Raw genomic sequence first — 17077 nt, 5'->3', positions numbered from 1 at the left:
ACAAAGAACCCATCCGAGCGTCAGCAGCTTGTGTGAGAAGAACCTCAGGGGATACTCTGGTCATTCATAAGGAAAGGATAGTTGTTCTCACTTCAAATAAAATGTCTCACTTTATTCTTGGCGTGTAAGACTGAAGAGAACCTGTGAATGTATTATCAAGGGAGTGGAGGCCTGTCTGCTCCGGGAAGGTGCATGGTGCTGCCTTCTAGTGACTTTGCAACAAGAAGACTCAGCCAGTGCTCTTCTCCACTTCCCTTCTCCTCCGTCCCCATAGTCCCCCGCTTCCTCCACCTAGATAGAAATGACACAGTTGCAAAGAAAAGTCAGGAATCAGATGCTGCGTTCAAAGCTTGAAACAGAGCCTCAACCAGTGACTGCGTTTGGGGGGATATGGAGTATCCGCAAGAATATGTTGAAATCATCCTGGATAATGATCTGAGGACCATGGATATCAGCATCTCATAAAAGATGACAGAGACACAATTCATCGAAGGGTAAAGCAGACAGTGTGCACATAGTCTGGTTGATAGTTTATCTAGTACCAGTGAACCAAAACCGTCAAGGAGTTTAACTGTAAAATATTGGTTATTTCCTAAATTCTGGCAGTTTGTAAGTCCCAAAGACCGGCTGAATGTAATCCCAGCAGCTCAGGGAGGCTAAGAGTGGAGGATAGCAGGTTCAAAGACCTGAATGTAATCCCAGCAGCTCAGGGAGGCTAAGAGTGGAGGATAGCAGGTTCAAAGCATCAGGAATTTAGCAAGGCCCTAAGCAACTTAGTGAGGCCTGAACTCAAAATAAAAAATAAAAGGGGGTGGAGATTGGGCTGAGGTTATGGCTTGGTGGTGGAGCGCTTGCCTAGCATAGATGAGGCACTGGGTTTGATTCTCAGCGCCACATAGAAGTTAATAAATAAGTAAAAAATAAAAGGTCCATCAACAATTAAAACATATTTAAAAAAAGGTGGGGTGGAGCTGTGGCTCAGTGGTTAAGTGCTCCTGGGTTCAAGACTTGGCACCACAAACAAATACTAGCTGAATTATTAGGTTAGAGAAATGCAAAGTAAAATATTTGTAGACTCTTGTCTTGTCTTGGTCTTTTGGCCTGAGGTATAACTTCTGGGACCATGCCCTTTCTTTGCCTGTAGGTAGGTATCTTTTGTTGAAATGGAATCGTGAGTGTATTTGATCACATACTCTCCTTTTATTTGTTGTCGGGCTCATCTCTGTTGATTTAAGAATTCTTAGAAGCTACAAGAGTTTGACAGTTTCATTGACTGTTTACATACCTGGGTGTGGAGTTGATGATGGCATTGTCCTGAGCTAGAGAAGCAGTCAGTGTTACTTTCTGCTCAGCTGTACTTATGATATTAGTGACCTTGACCTTTATCATTCAATATGCTCTTTTCATACACAACAGACTTCCTTTGAAGAATGGTCAGAGTAGAATTTTATCATGGTTATAAAGTTGCCTGCAAATAATCTGAATAATTAGGTTAATTTGTTCTTCCTTCTACAGTCTAGCAGCATCTATACCTCCTGCCTTTTCATAATGATTTGTCCTGATGGTGACATCTCAGTGCCTATAAAATGCCACCTGCCAAACAAACCACCTCCGGATCTTTAAAAAGTCAGTATATTATATCTCGGGATTACTCACCACTTTATTTTCTGACTTTTCCTTCTGCAGAACTGGACTTGAAGCCATCATGGAGACCTATGCTTTCTGGAGACCTCCTGTGCGCACACTCACTTTTGAGGATTTCACTACCATGCAAAAACAGCAAGGTAAAGCCCTTGGGCAGGGCGCCTGCGTGGTGACAGGGTTGGGAGGTGGGGCCTGAGCCGAGTGTAGCACATCTGGCCCCAGGCCAAGACATGGGTCACACCAATTCTCCTGGAACAAAGAGATCTCAGTAGCTCCATAAATAACCCAAGCATCACCACCAGCTTGTGCAAACAAGCTTGTTCTAGAGGCAGCGCTTCATCTGGCATTCGAAATTCTTTTCTCCCTTCCTAAAAGCATGTCTGTGTATTTATGATTACGGTGGTGATGAAATCATTGTGGAGTATTACTAAGCGTGCACATAGGCCTTGGTATTTGAAGAGACTGTCATCATAATGACATTTATTCCTCGTGGAAGCTTCAACAGCTTTCTTATTTCTAAGTTGTTTTTTTTTTTTTTAGATACAAAAAGCCTTCCCTCCAGACAATGGGAATATATCAAGTCAGAGCTCACAGTAAAAAGCGGGGTGCTTCAAGCCCATCTGAACCTTGCAATGTTGTGCTCTCGTGCTTTGCTTGTCTGAATCAACACTCCTCTCAAGTTGGTGGGCTATGTGGACTATGTCCCACTGTCTTTGTGTTTTTTATCCAATTTCTAATATTTCCTCCCGTGTAGGGCAGGCTGGGAAATCCTGGCTATGTCTCTAGAAGGTTCCTAGGTGGACTTCAACTCCTTTTCTTGGTCTACTCCTATTCCTAGGGCTACCCATCTTGGTACCTGAGTGAGAGCTTCCCAGGGTGTAAGATGGTGTATGAATGTCCTTCTCCAGCTTCCCCCTGCCTGAAATTGACACTGATCAACATGTACAGACCAAGCTCAATCTGTGGCTACCATTAATAGAGCCCAACTTTTGAATGTGGAGTTCTTACGAAGGAGGCCATTCTAGGGCTTGATAATACATTCTATTGAATTCTCTTCTCAGCAGGGCCCCTCTCGCTTTGCACACAATGAACCAGGTTTGTCACCAACATCATTGAAATCCCTTATATTTTACGATGAGTTGAGTAATTTTTTAATCATGAACTCAGGAGTCAAGACATTTTAGGGTCTTACCACTCTTCCTCCCTAGCTTTGTGACCTTGGTCAGGTCCCTCAAGATTTCTGATGTCCCATTTTTCTCTTGTGCATTATATAGATGAATATGCTAGAATACTTATTGAGAATTAAAAGGGATAATGGATTTAAAATCATCTTAAGCACTCAATACACGCTAGTTACCCATTGTCACCCTCATCAGCATCACTGTCTTCACCCCCTTATATCAGTGGACAAGCATTCCTAACAGGGATGGAGAATATGGTCTTTCTGATAATAACTCATTCAAAGCATGATTAGGCTGTCTGTCTTCATCAGGGTCTGGTGAGGTTAGCAATCCCAGAATTTTCATCTCTTTTTTTTAATAGGTGGGGAGGAACAGAAACCTTTCATATGAAGTTACCTTCTTCCCCAATGACTGTGATTAGAAGCAGTGTCCATTACTATTATTTTCTACTGCTTTGAGCCCTTCTGGCCCCTATGAGGCATAGGTTTTATTGGAATTAGGGAGGCCTGGGTCCTCACCTTGGATGGTCTTCTCTATCAAACGTTGGCAAGTTTCTTTCACTCTGAGTACCAGTGGACTCACCCACAAGTGACGGATAATTATTTTGGGGAGGCAATTTATATCAAGTTCCTTTATAAATGGAAGTGCGTTGTCCAAAGACCCCTACTCCAATCTTTTTCTGAGGTGGTTAGTTAATTATTCGCCTTCACTCTACCACTGACTTTCCAAGCTCTAGCTAAGCAGGAGTTTGGATGGTGGAGAAAGTAGACAAGGTCGGCAGAGATATTGTCAGTTCCCAAGAGCAGGCATCAATGGTGACAGTTCTGTTCACTGCTGTGTCTCCAAGATATGCCACAGGGCCGGGAACCCAGGAAGTGCCTGACAAATGTAAATAAGATCATTTGGTGACCCCCTGGCTCAGGTGGGCAGCATCGCCGTCAGCCTGTGCCTTGTATGGATGTGGTGTGGATCTGATGTGCTCACTGGGGGTGGCCACCTGCATTGCAACAGCCTGTGAGGCTGTGGGGCAGATGCAGGCACAGGAAACCTGCATGGATGCTTAGGTATGCAGTACAGCAGGTGTCGTGGTACTTCTATTGAACCTCAGCATGAAGGCTTATTATTGACTCTTTAATAGCAATTGGTTCAGGAGAAACTGAACTATCAAAGCACAATTTCACAACTATCTCAGTGACCCCTTTTTTATTGGGGGGAACAAGCTTGAATTATGAGATTCATGTGGTAGTGGAATGAGGCTAAAGGAAAAGCCAGTTTACTGAATTGTTTCTATTCAAGAGTTGATGAAATTTTCTATTAAGTGGGTGGGTTTAATTGGAATATATTTCTGAATATATAGTGAACTTGATCCAGATTCTTATTATTAAAAACTATGTGGTTTGGTTTCCTTTTGTTAACAGACTATAAAAAAAACATTATCTCCTGCCTTAAGAACTAAGAGTTCCAGTAGCTCTGGACAGGATCACTTTAAAAATGCATAAAGGAGACGTAGACATCTATGCTGAACTGCTCTGTGTCTTGGAAGGAGTAGAAAGTGATGTTGTCAGCGGAGCTTCAGTGCACACTGTCCTGTGTAATTCCCTTTTAGTGAGGGGAGAGTTGACAATGTTGGCTACACGCCTAAGATCCCAGTAGTGACTGACTCACCCCGGTCAGCTTCAAGCACAGAGATATCTGTCATGTCAAATAGTAGACCTAGGACAGGTTTGTCCTCCTACTGGTAGAGACTGCATCAATATTTCTACTTAGGTGAGGTTCAACATGCTTTATTCTCCCTGCCCTGGCTGTCATTTTTATTTTTCTTTCATTAAGACTCATATGCTGGTAAAATTCAAGAAAAACACTCTGATGAATTCATCATAGTTTTGCAGAAACTCAAATTCTTCTATTTAAAAGACCTATTGAATAGAACGTTCTGAATGGTCGTTTTTTCTTATTGGGAAAAGAATTCACAGGATTCATTGTCTTCGGCCTTTGACACAAAGAAGAAACCCAGGCATTTAGTGGTCTAGTACTATCCTCAGTTCAGAGGTTTCAGAAAAGCGGAAACGGATAATATGCCTCATTTGTTTTACAGGGCAGTTTCCACTCCTCCAGGCCACATTATTCTTACTCCCTAGAACTTTAATTTTCCATAAGAGTTTAGTTTACTCTTCTTATTGATGGTTTATTGTTCAATAGCTTGGTCATTAGCTCTAAAAAGTTCTGAATTCCATTTTTTAAATGAAGTCTATGGTATGGTCTTATCTTCAGGTGTCTTCATTTAGAACCAGCCAGGTATTTATGTGTTCAGAGAGTCTAGAGATAGAAATTCTCTTTCAGGGATGACTTCTGCTTGAGTGCTGATAGGAGCAGGTAGGAAATGAATTAACCATGTCAGCGATGCGTGGGAAAGGTGACCAGGGCAATACAGACACACAGAGGAGAAGAAATAAGAGCCCAGGTCCATTAGAATCAAGAATAATGTGACCCTGTTGTTCCTCTGGACATTCTTGAATACAGTGTGCCTCAAGTTGCTCTTTTATATGATGGAGCCATTGGCATGGCCCAAACTGAGAGAGTTTTGTGAAAAGTGACTTCAAGTGATCTGATGACCTTGTACTGTAAGGAATGGTTCTGATGACCCGGAAGCTGGCAATTTATTTCCCTACGTGGAAAGATGAGGAGACTCCCATTTCAGAAGGCTTCCCTTCTGCTAAGATTTCAACAGCATCACGTGTTTCAGTGTTTGTCAGGCAATTTTAAAGCATTAGAATTATGAGGTCTGCATCGGTGACTAAATTTTCATCTGTTTGACTTGTATTAGTTAGAGTTGGTCAGTGAGAGGGGTCCAAACAGTGAGCAAGTCACATTAGTAAAATATTGAGAAAACAAAATTCAATGGAAATCAGCCTTTGAACTGTAAAGTCACTGTAATGATTCAAATATTGTCCATTTATACAGACCTTGCTTATCTCTAAGATGAAGAATAATGCCTACCTATCTAGTTTGCAACTGTGTATTCACACACAGAATTTTTTAAAGTACTCCTTCCCCAATGTCCACTAAACTCTGTTTTAATGGGTCTCAAAATTCTCTGACAGATTTTTTTTTTTTTTTGGTCAAGTTGTTTCCAAACTACTTACTTTAAAAACGAGTAACTTAAAACTGCCACCTCCATTCAATGGTCCACAAATGGTCTTCTTTCCTTCTGAAGGTTTTATGAAGCGTTGTGATCATTAGCCAGCCTTTTACTAATTAAACTTAAATGACCAATTGAGATAAACAGTTCTAAGCTGTTCTTCCACGGCTGATTAAGACGAGGGTGACAGGTGGTAGGGGTAATATTCATTTAGCCTTCTGAGATTTCTGGGCAGATTTGGTCACCTTGCCAGTGCCAGCAGTTTGTCCGTGCTTTGATGACACCCACAACAACTGTCTCATATCACGAATAACCAAAATGACCCATAGGAGGAGAGTAAGGGAAGCTCTCAGCGCACATGGGCTTGCCTGAAGCCATATCGACCATGGCAGCATCAGCAGATTTCAAGAATTTAGGGCCATCTTCTAGCTTCTTAACAGAATGGCAATCAGTCTTTTCCTTCAGCTCGGTAAACCTGCAAGCCATGTGAGCTGTGTGACAATCCAGTCCAAGGACATAGCCGGCACTGATTTGGTCTAGATGGTTTCATAAAGCCCTCTTTTTTGTGTGTGTGTGTATGGTATAGAAGAATATTTTGATTTTGTAGAATGGTTTACACTGTAAGAATGAGATGCTCCACATGGGAGGTAGAGACCATCTCAATTCAACCCTCTGAAATAACAGTACAGTTTGAGCATTTCTCATCCCCAAATCCAGAATCAGAGATGTTCCAAAATCTAAAACTGCTTGAGTCGCTAACATGACTGTCACAAGTGGAAAATTCCATAATGTGAAACTTTGTTTTAGGCACAGAATTACTAAAAAATATTACATGAAATTACCTTTAGGCTCTATGTACAAAGTGTATATGAAACAAAAATGAATTTTAGGTTTAGGTCCCATCCCCAACATATCTTATTATGTATATGAAAATATTTCAAAATCTGAAAATATCTAAAATCTAAAACACTCTGGTCTCAAGCATTTTAGTCAAGGGTAACTCAACCTGTAATTGGTAACATTGTATTTTTTTTCCTCCTAATGTCCCTAAATGTTCAATGTTTCCAGAACTAAGTCTGCCATCCACCTCATAAACCTGGCACCCTCCCACCATCCGCTGGTCATCCTGTATATTTCTTTCCCGGTCCTACCTTCTATGAACCACCATTACCAAGCTCTGGACTCTGTCCACATCTCTAACCCCATTTCTGCCACCCTACTCTGAGCTGCTGTCATCTCTCACCTGAATGACCATGATACCCCCCAAGCCTCTATCTTTTCCTCTGAGCCATTCTCCACATCTCTTCCTTTCACCCCCTTACGCCAATTGCTGAGAACGTTCAATGGTCACAGTTTACATTCTCAGTAGAAGACATATCCTTGGCAAAGCCCACTGGACCTCACATGTTCTGTCTTTTCTGCTTCCCCTCTAACATAGAGATGGGGGCAATGAGAATTAGAGAAGTTAGTGCCCTAGATAACTGAGTGCTTCCAAAAGCACCCAGGAGTTACTAAGCATCAATGAGTGGTCCCTTTCATTATCGGTGGCTGATCTCGTTATAGCCTATGCCACTTTTCAAGCATGCTGTGCTTTTTCCTGCCACAACTTGTTCCTTTGCCTGAGAGGCTCCCTCCCATCCCCTGGCCTTTTTAGTGCTATCTATTTTTGAGAACTCAGCTTAAACCTCACTTGCTGGGGAAGTTTCTCTGCTATCTGTAATAAGCTGAATCCTCTTTTAGAGTGTGCTCTGGTGTATCTGGGTCATTCTTTGGTTAATGTCTTTCATTCACATTTTTCTCACCAATTTTTCCCCACATGATTATTACATTTCTGGGTCCAAGCACAATGATGCACATCTGTAATCCCAGTGACCCAAGAGACTGAGGGCAGGAGGATCACGAGTTCAAAGCCAGCCTCAGCAATTTAGTGAGATCCTATCTCAAAATAAAAAATAAAAAGGGAGATTGGCACAATCCCAGGTACTGGAAAAAAAATTCTGGGTACAGGCATGATATCTGGCTCATGTTTGATACTCAAAGAGTCATGGAAGGAATGAGTGAACTCAACTCTGCTGGGTGCTATATTAAGGGAATAGTGTCAATGTGTTTGGCAAGAATTCACTAACTTAAGCTAAAATTCAAAAAGAAAAGAGATTAGGGGAAAAAAGGAACAATAAAGGTATAAACTAAGAAGAAAACAATCTTGGTTAAAAAATAGTGAAGGAAGTGTCCAAGACATCCTAAGTAGAAATAACAGGAGAACTAGTTGGGGTCAATCATTTGGGATCTTGACTGTCCGTGTGTGTGTGTGTGTGTGTGTGTGTGTGTGTGATGGGAAGTATGTAAAATAAAATTGAAATTGAGTCACTTTTTCATCTATCTATTATTAGGATTTCTTATGCTGTCATAGCTAATGTTAAGTGTTTGGGTGACAGAATTAATGTCAAGAATAGAAAATTAAGGGGAAGGAGAGAAGTTATAGGAGAGAAGAGTCTGGCTCTTAGAAACAAGTAATAACATGGAAATTCATCCTTTACTATCCCAGATGGGGTTTTATCTTACTGTTCTTCAATGTTTTTTTTTTTTTTTGGGGGGGGAAGCACAACAAAATAAACCCCAAAGGAAACTGTATATGAAAGTCCCCATATTACAATCTGGAAATGAACAATTTAAAGATGCAAAAGTCAGCAGGTTTGATATTCTGGATTTTCATCATCACATTCATCTTGTATTTGTGGTACATAAATATATCCTAGGTTGTTGTCCTTGTGTGGGATCACTGCTAAACATGTATTCTTTTGGGTTGTTTTGCCTTTTAGCCTTGAATTTTGGAAGCAAGTTAATGTCAGATCTGAATTTTAATGTACCTCCTTACTTTAGTCCAGGGGTAAAATAGGATGGAGAGGAATGGGGAGTGGAGCTTGATACTAGAGCAACTGAGAGTATGAAGTTATTTATGGCGTTATATTATGGAATTATATTTATAGCATTATATTTGAGGTGGATTAAGGCCTCAGAGGATAGTGGGAAAGACACACTAATTTGTGCTCTTTCAATTTCTTTTGCTTTGCTTGATCTGTGAAGAGATGAGGCTGTGGAACAGCCTGTTTTCATCCTGGGTTGAGAAGAGAGAGGCTTCACAGAGGAGCTAGTATTGGTACAGCCTTTAGGAATCTGGCTCAATTGTCTCTTACCCAGTGCCCTGTCATTCACAGCACTGGCACTGGGACTCCTTTAGCCTGCCAGGGAAGGGTGTGTAGCTCTGTGAGGCCAGGAGGCTCAGCTCTAAGGTTGGAGGTCAACACCAAGAGACATCCTCATTGGCACCCACTGCCCTCAAGATTTCTTTCTCTTTTCTTTACTCCTTGTCTCATAAAAGAGAATACATAATGCCTGCACGTCAAGTACTATCGTGAGCGCTTTGTAATGTGTATTCTTTCATTTTTTTCCCCCCCTTGAATGTGAAGCTGAAAGCTAACTTGCTAAGGTCCCAAAGCCAGTCAGATAGCTAGGACAGGAACCAGGATTGTCTGGCTCTCCGCAGCATGTTTGATCACAAAATGAATTCATGCCAAGACTCTGAGAGCATCCAGAACCTGGCAGATACAGAGGAGATGAAGGTGACAGGCAGACTATGCTAAACAGGAAAGGGAGGCAAGCTTTTCTTTGAGAGGCAGCTCTGACCCCTTCCGTATGGCACTTCTTGGCCTAGCTTTGCTGTGCTGAGAGGTCTTCACTCATTCAAGTGTTAAAATGCAAAGGAGGTGGTCTGCCTCTTTAAATTTATTTAGCACTTGGCTGGTACTCCCAACTTGTTTAACAGTTGGCAGGTTGTTAGATCACAAGAGAATAAAGACTTCTCAGTGTCTCAGTTTTCTATTTTGCAAAATGGATACCATAGTCTCCTCTCTCTCTCTCTCTCTCTCTCTCTCTCTCTCTCTCTCTCTCTCTCTCTCTCTCTCTCAACTGTGAAAAATAATCATTATCTGTATTGAGGACTCGTGTGCATACATTTTTTCAAACTGGATGGAAGCAATGTGACCTTCTCTTGAACAGGCTTGCTTCCCCCCACACCCACCCCTTTAAGCTCAGCAGGCCACCAAATCTCATTTCCAGTGAATGTCATTTAAAAGCCAAAGCAAGCTGACTACAAACTTTTTAACATGTGCCTCTCATCTGCTCAGCAGAAATCCCCGTAACTTGTTAATAGTTCCCTTCTTATTTTTTTGTAGTGAAACCAATCGAGGCCTTAAATCAGTACCATTCGTTCCATCTTGGGCCATCTGAGAAAACCATTTAGAGTCGTAGCAAGTCCTGTGCTCCATCGTGCACTTCCTGCCGCAGGGCTAGGGCCAGTGCCTGATGGAGCATACCTATAGCAGGACAGGACAGTGTGCTGAACAGGTGGTCTCCTCGGGGGCCACATAAACACCAGATCAGGGAGAGCAGGACAGGCTTTCAAAGAAAAGACACCAGATTCCTATCTCGTAAAACACAAATCTCTTTACAGCCGGAGTCAAGTTTCTCCATTTGTGCCACAGCACTTATTTCAGTGAAGTTTATGGTGTTTAGGGTCGGAAAGGAGAAAGAACATGAATTTCTGAGCTTTCTATAAGGCACAGTGGACTAAGGTGTTTGGCTATTCCAAAACAGGAAGCAGGCGATGTTCCTCCTCCTCCTCCTCCTAGAATTTTCCCTTTCCAGAACTCCTTCACCATATCAAAATGATTCCTTAGAAAGCACTTGCGGTTGACTATTCATGCTGTACATTACTTTAAACTTCAGGCACAGTGACAGCGCTGAGAAGGACAGAAACTGAGTCTAAGTCCTCATTTCCCAACTGTGAATTCAGAGGTAGAATGTGTTGCTTGTGGTCCTGAGCAGGGAGGAGGAGGTCAGTGATCTGGAATCAGGCGTGAGCTTTTCCCACCATGGCTAGCTATAGGCTAAAGTGTGGGTCTTTTCTATTACTGTGGAGTAAAAACCATTTTACTTCTGTAAAAAGGTAATTTGTTTATGTTTGTAATTTGTTTATTTCTGTAAAAGGAACCTGAGAACCAGAAACAAGATATAAAAATTTCCTGAAATGACTTCAAAGTCAACAATTGATGGGGTGAACTCTAAATCCAACCGTATCTTGAAAGTTCATTAGGAAAATTCTTTTGACTAAGGAAGAGATGGTATTAGTTGGGCTTTATAAAAAAATTGGTCCTGGATAAACTTTAGATAGGGCAAAGGAGACGGAGGGCAAGGGAGGAGAAATGGGGTAGGGAAGATGATGGAATGAGACAGACATCATTATCCTCAGTACACGTATGGAAACATGAATAGTGTGACTCTATTTTGTGTACAACCAGAGACAAGAAAAATTGTGCTCTATTTGTGTAATATGAATTGAATTGCATTCTGTGTCATATATAGCAAATTAGAATAAATAAAATTAAAAAAGAAAAAATCATAAAAAGAAAAAAATATTGGTCGTAGAAAAAATTATTAACAAGAACCAAATTTGTACATCAACAACTAGTATTATATACCTGTGGATATAAGCAGAGTGCTTTTTCCGTCCATCTAAAAATTAAATTCAACTTCCTCTTTGAGGCATTTGATTCTTTATCCATACATCTGGGATCTCTTTCTCCTTCCCTAGAACACTGTGGGTGGTTTCTCTATAACTCAGTATCTCTGGAATCCTCCTATTTTCTTTGCAATTTTCTTGCTGATAAAAACATTTTTTTTTCTGCTTCTTTCTACCTAAAATGCCCTTTACCTTTGTAGAGTTGTAGGTGACCTAAAGGGTATAGCACCCCCTTGGAGACCATAGCAGGTGAGAAGCTATTGTGGGGCAGTACCATAATGGCAGGAGGGAGGGAATTAGACTAAGGGAGATCCCACAAGCAGACAAAGCAGATGCTCACTCTGGAATTCAGTGAAGGGCTCAACAGGTCCAGTACTCACCACCATTTTTAAATTCCATTAGGAGAGATAGGAAGCGGATGTTGCACTCTGCGACTTCTTGACCCTGGAAAAGAAAAGGCTTGCAAAGATCATTTTTGGCCTTCTTAATCTGAACACATTTAAAATAGGTTGGAATGAATTGGCCTTTAGTCTGCCTGTGTATCAACTACTCATCTAGATCTTATACCCACTTGTCCTAAGATCAACACTTTCAAATACAGATTCAAAGACTTTTAGAAGTGGAAGGATCTGGAGGTCCTTTAAGATGAAGTGTGGATTCTGGTCTTGAGAACTCATTAGAAATTCAAATTTTCAGACCCTACCTGAGACCCACAGAATTAGAGACTTTGGAAGAGAGTCAGTAATCTGTATTTTAATTAGCCCTCTCGCTGATTCTCATGCATATATTCAAGCCACAGAATCATTACTTTTGGTCCTATGCAATGAAGAATTCAGGTTGTATCCTTAGTTCCTAATTCTGGCTGAACATTAGAATAATTTGAGGAGGTTTTGATATGACAGTCCCATGCCCCCCAAACCTTCCTTTAGTTGGTCTGAGTTGGAATCCTGGAGCATCATCATTTTTGAGGTGGCAGGTCCTCTCAGCTGGAGAGCCACTGAGCTAAGTTAATTCCTTATTCCTAGATGAATAAACGGAAACCTATAGAGGGTAAGTGAGGCGTCCAGCATCATATGGGTAGTTAGTGTGGCAGAGCTTTGAGTAGAGCCCATTATCTCCATCTCGACTTTCACATCAGCTTAAGGACTGTTTGGCCTCTTGTCCCAATAAATATCAAGATTCCAAGGACTCTGATTACAGATTTGTTGCAGTCTCTAACACTGGATAGGCTCCTTGGAAGGAAGACCGGCAGAGCCTCTGGACCACAATGATTTTCTTGTGGATTAGCCTGTTTTATGATAACTTAGCTCATATAATTATGCTCAGATGTCTTTCATAAGACAGAACTTTAATCTCAGGCCTCAAGTCTGACCACCTGGTCTCTCTATTCTGCCCTCCCAAGCCTCAGTCCTGATACAGCACCCTGTTCCAGCACCTGATTTCCACTAAGATTAGAGTCCTGCATTAGTATGCTCTATTTTGAGCTGAAAGACTAAAGATAGAAAAGTAGGAAACAATCACTGGTTAAAATAGGCATTTCGTGCATTTCCACTGAGAATGGGAAAAGTTGAGCTAGTGGATTTTAATGAGGATCACTAGAGATCTTATTAAAAAGTGAATTTTATGGTAAGAAATGGAAAAATGGATATTGGAAATCTTATTATAATTGAATAAATAAGACTAAGGCTTTTACAGAAAAATTAAGAGTTTAGTGTTCTTTTGTGTCATCCTCTTTATCCTCTCTTTGCAGAATGTGTGCCTCTGGGTGTGTGTAGATGGTGGAATCACTGGGTATGGACTTTGACTGAAAATAAAGATGTGGGTCTATAGAAATCAGTCCATCTCGGGCATTTGAAGGCACCCTGTGTGGCTCGCATTTGGCCCAGGTAAACCCAACTAAAAATACTCAATGGTATTCATGTTTTATTTTTCAGGAGGCAGCACAGGTACTTCCCCAACCACCTCCAGCACTGGGACACCATCCCCATCGGCTTCTTCTCATCTTTTATCTCCATCCTGTTCTCCTCCAACTTTTCATTTGGCCCCCAACACTTTCAACGTGGGCTGTCGGGAGAGCCAGCTGTGTAATCTAAACCTCTCTGATTATCCACCTTGTGCCCGAAGCAACATGGCTGCCTTGCAGAGCTACCCGGGGCTGAGTGACAGTGGCTACAACAGGCTCCAGAGTGGAACTGCTTCAGCCGCTCAGCCCTCTGAAACCTTCATGCCTCAGAGGACTCCATCCCTCATCTCAGGAATACCAACTCCTCCCTCGTTGCCCAGCAACAGCAAGATGGAAGCCTACGGTGGCCAGCTGGGGTCCTTCCCCACTTCCCAGTTTCAGTATGTGATGCAGGCAGGCAATGCAGCCTCCAGCTCCTCATCACCACACATGTTTGGGGGTAGCCACATGCAGCAGAGCTCCTACAATGCCTTTTCTCTCCACAACCCCTACAACCTGTATGGATACAATTTCCCCACCTCCCCTAGGCTAGCTGCAAGCCCAGAAAAACTGAGCGCCTCTCAAAGCACTTTACTTTGCTCTTCTCCCTCCAATGGGGCTTTTGGAGAGAGGCAGTACCTGCCCACAGGGATGGAGCACAGCATGCACATGATTAGCCCTTCACCTAATAATCAGCAGGCAGCCAACACTTGTGATGGCCGGCAGTACGGGGCAGTCCCAGGTTCCTCCTCCCAGATGTCTGTACACATGGTTTAGAGGTCAGTCCAAACACCATGGAGCCTACGGGAGTCAAGCCCCCCAGAATCTCCGTGGGCAGATCCTCCTCTTTGGGAGCCCAGTGCCTTTGGAAAACAGGAACTGTGTATTTTTTTTTTTTCCTGGAGGGGGAAAACACATACCCAAGAACAACAAGAGACACTTTTGAGCCACTGAAGAATACTTGCAGTGAATCATCCACAGCTCAGTGGCCATTCTCCTGCCTTCCCAAACCTTAGTTTTATAAAGCATCGTCTATGTCAGAGTGGCTTTTGAAGAGACTGAATAATCGTTTTATAATAATGTTAAGAGAGATGCTAGCTTGTAGCAGCCATGAAAAGTTACACACACACACACACACACACACAGACCTACCTATACATACTTACATGCATACATACATGCACATATACAGACTTACACATACACAAATCACCCTGCACACTGACTCTGAACTGGGTGAACTCTGTGGATGGAGGCCCAGAGTGGGTGCTTTCACCAAGAATTTGTCTATGTACAACACTAGATGGACTGGGCCAGAAGTAGCCATCAGCCTTTCTTGCCTGCAGCTTAACCTGCTTCTGGAAAGAACGGTGTATCCTGGAATCCCTCTCTGCCTATGAGGGTGGAAAGACATCTGAACTACGACTGGACTTGGCTTCCTTAAATTGCTTTTAAACATGGGCTGTCTCCATGGAGTGTGCCGTCCTTGATATTCCCAGTGGTGCGGTAAAAAGGGAGTGAGAGCTTCTGAGAGAGAGAGAGAGAGAGAGAGAGAGAGAGAGAGAGCGAGAGCAGGAGAAAATGGAGAGCAAGACAGAGAGAGAGAAGGTGTGAGCAATGAGAAGAGTTTCACCAAGGAAATGCGCTAGAGTTTGTTTCCCCGCTACAGGATATAGAAGGCATCATGGTGTTACTGAGGAATAAATCTCTCTGGGACACTGTGCATGGTCAGGGCACCAGTGAGAGGGGCCCAGGCAAGGAATGTATCTCCATCCACGTTCTGACCACTGTGATCCAGAAGAGAGAAGCAGCACATGGGAGTTGCTGATCCCACAGCATGCAGCCTGGCAGAGTGGGGAAAGAGAAGAAACGTGAAGAAGGAAGAATTTTATAATTCCCCGGGTGATATTGAGAGTAGAGGCAGCAAATAGAGGCCTGGCCTCCACATGCCTCCACAGCCTGAGCTGGACCGCCAGACCACTGGCCCCCAAGGCAAAGAAACTCTGTCACGTTCCAGGGAATTACAGATGGGTCTCCTACATGTTTCCACCTGCCTGTAGATCTCCATTTTTGTCAAATAGTTCATTGCATTTTGAAGTTTGGGGTTTTTTCTTTCATCTTTCCTTTTCCCTTCAGATCCTTTAATGATAAGAAAACAAAGTGAAGCTTGGTACAAGCTAAAATTTTTAAATGGTGTGGAAATGCAAATAATGCCAAGTAAAATAATACAGATAATATTAAGATTTTTTGGTTTTGAGGTGTTGTAGATAAATGTATTTATATGCCTAGTGGGGAATCCAATATTGAATATTAAAAAAGGGGGCAATAAAAGGGTGTGTAAAATATGTATGAAGAAAAGGTGTATAAAAATTTGCCCTTATGCACGGAACTGTTTCTAAGTGCCAAGCACAGAATGCCGCTAAATAAAATCTTTGCAATTTTTTTTGAGTGTTTGTTTTTACAGAAAAATGAAATAACAGGCTTGCGTATTTGTGTTTTGCTTTACGATGCGCATGGCACATTCATGTATACTACCCTCTGTGATCTTCATACAGACTCTAGAAAGTAAATATCATTATCCTCATTTTACGATCAGTAACTGAACTGCGGAGAGATTGAGCAAATTATCCAGGACCATGCAATCCATCAGAGAGGGAACTAACACGTAAAGCCAGGTCTTCTGACTTTAATGGGATTTTTTTTTCTTTCATTTCAGCTGCAGAAAATCATGTGAGTATAATAATAATCCTTATTGTTGCTCTGTGCCAGACACTATACAATGGGTTTTACATAATCATCTCGTCCTCCAACAATTCTGTGAGATGGGTATTATTTAATCATCATTTTGTAGATCTGGAAGCAAGCTTTTAAACACTGGCTGATGGCCTCAGATAACAAGTGATGGAGCTGGAAGTCTGACCTTTAGGTCTGTGCAATTAGCACTATGTCATTTAGCCACGGCTCCAACAGTCCTGGAAAGGATGTGGATGATCAGGAAAGGAGACATGACCTAAGGGGTTGAGGCAAGAATTCCTCTGAGATTGGAGTTTGCTTGATATGTTTAATTGTAAATTGAACAAATCACTATGGCATGGGAGAAGTGGTTTTGAGCTTTCATGCACCAACTGATAATTTATTAAAAAAAAACTAATAAAGTGTTTGAGCTATGCCATTTACAAGTACTTTCACATATTTCCTTTAAGGCTCACAATAACCATGAAGGGTAAACAGGGCAGCAGGAAGCATTGTTTGTATGTGGGGAAGTAGGACTATAAAGAGCATGACCTGACCATACTTAGGTGTTTGGGGAGCAACAGAATGAGGACATGAAATCTTCTGCTCTTGCCCTACCCCAGACTATTTGCTGGTGAACAGCTATATTGGTTTCTCACTGATTCATTTTATCAGAACTTAATCTGAGGGGCTCAGGTTCCCAAGTACAACACTCTTTCATTAGAAATGGAGCTGAATTGGGGAAGCAAAAACCTTACTTAATCATTGTTTTGATTTTTGCAAATAACTTCAACAATGCCAGTTAATACGATCAACCCTTAGGTCATTGCCAACACCGTCGAGACAATGACCAACTGGTT

The 17077-nt window shown here is 42.0% G+C and overlaps 1 protein-coding gene across 4 annotated transcripts in view; it reads left to right on the top strand.

The window, feature by feature from the left end:
• The window catches only part of Tbx15 (T-box transcription factor 15), a 107911-nt gene extending 91985 nt beyond the window's left edge, over positions 1 to 15926 (top strand). For all 4 annotated transcript variants that reach the window (XM_026413700.2, XM_026413701.2, XM_077803689.1 and 1 more), the window contains 2 exons: positions 1687 to 1784; positions 13477 to 15926. In XM_026413700.2, the coding sequence (XP_026269485.1) occupies positions 1687 to 1784; positions 13477 to 14261 (883 nt within the window). In that variant the 3' untranslated portion in view covers positions 14262 to 15926. The remainder of the gene's footprint in view (positions 1 to 1686; positions 1785 to 13476) is intronic.
• Positions 15927 to 17077: the final 1151 nt, after the last annotated feature.

Source organism: Urocitellus parryii, chromosome 11 (genome assembly GCF_045843805.1).
Source record: "Urocitellus parryii isolate mUroPar1 chromosome 11, mUroPar1.hap1, whole genome shotgun sequence".
NCBI lineage: Eukaryota > Metazoa > Chordata > Mammalia > Rodentia > Sciuridae > Urocitellus > Urocitellus parryii.
This window is presented reverse-complemented; position numbering and strand designations above follow the sequence as displayed.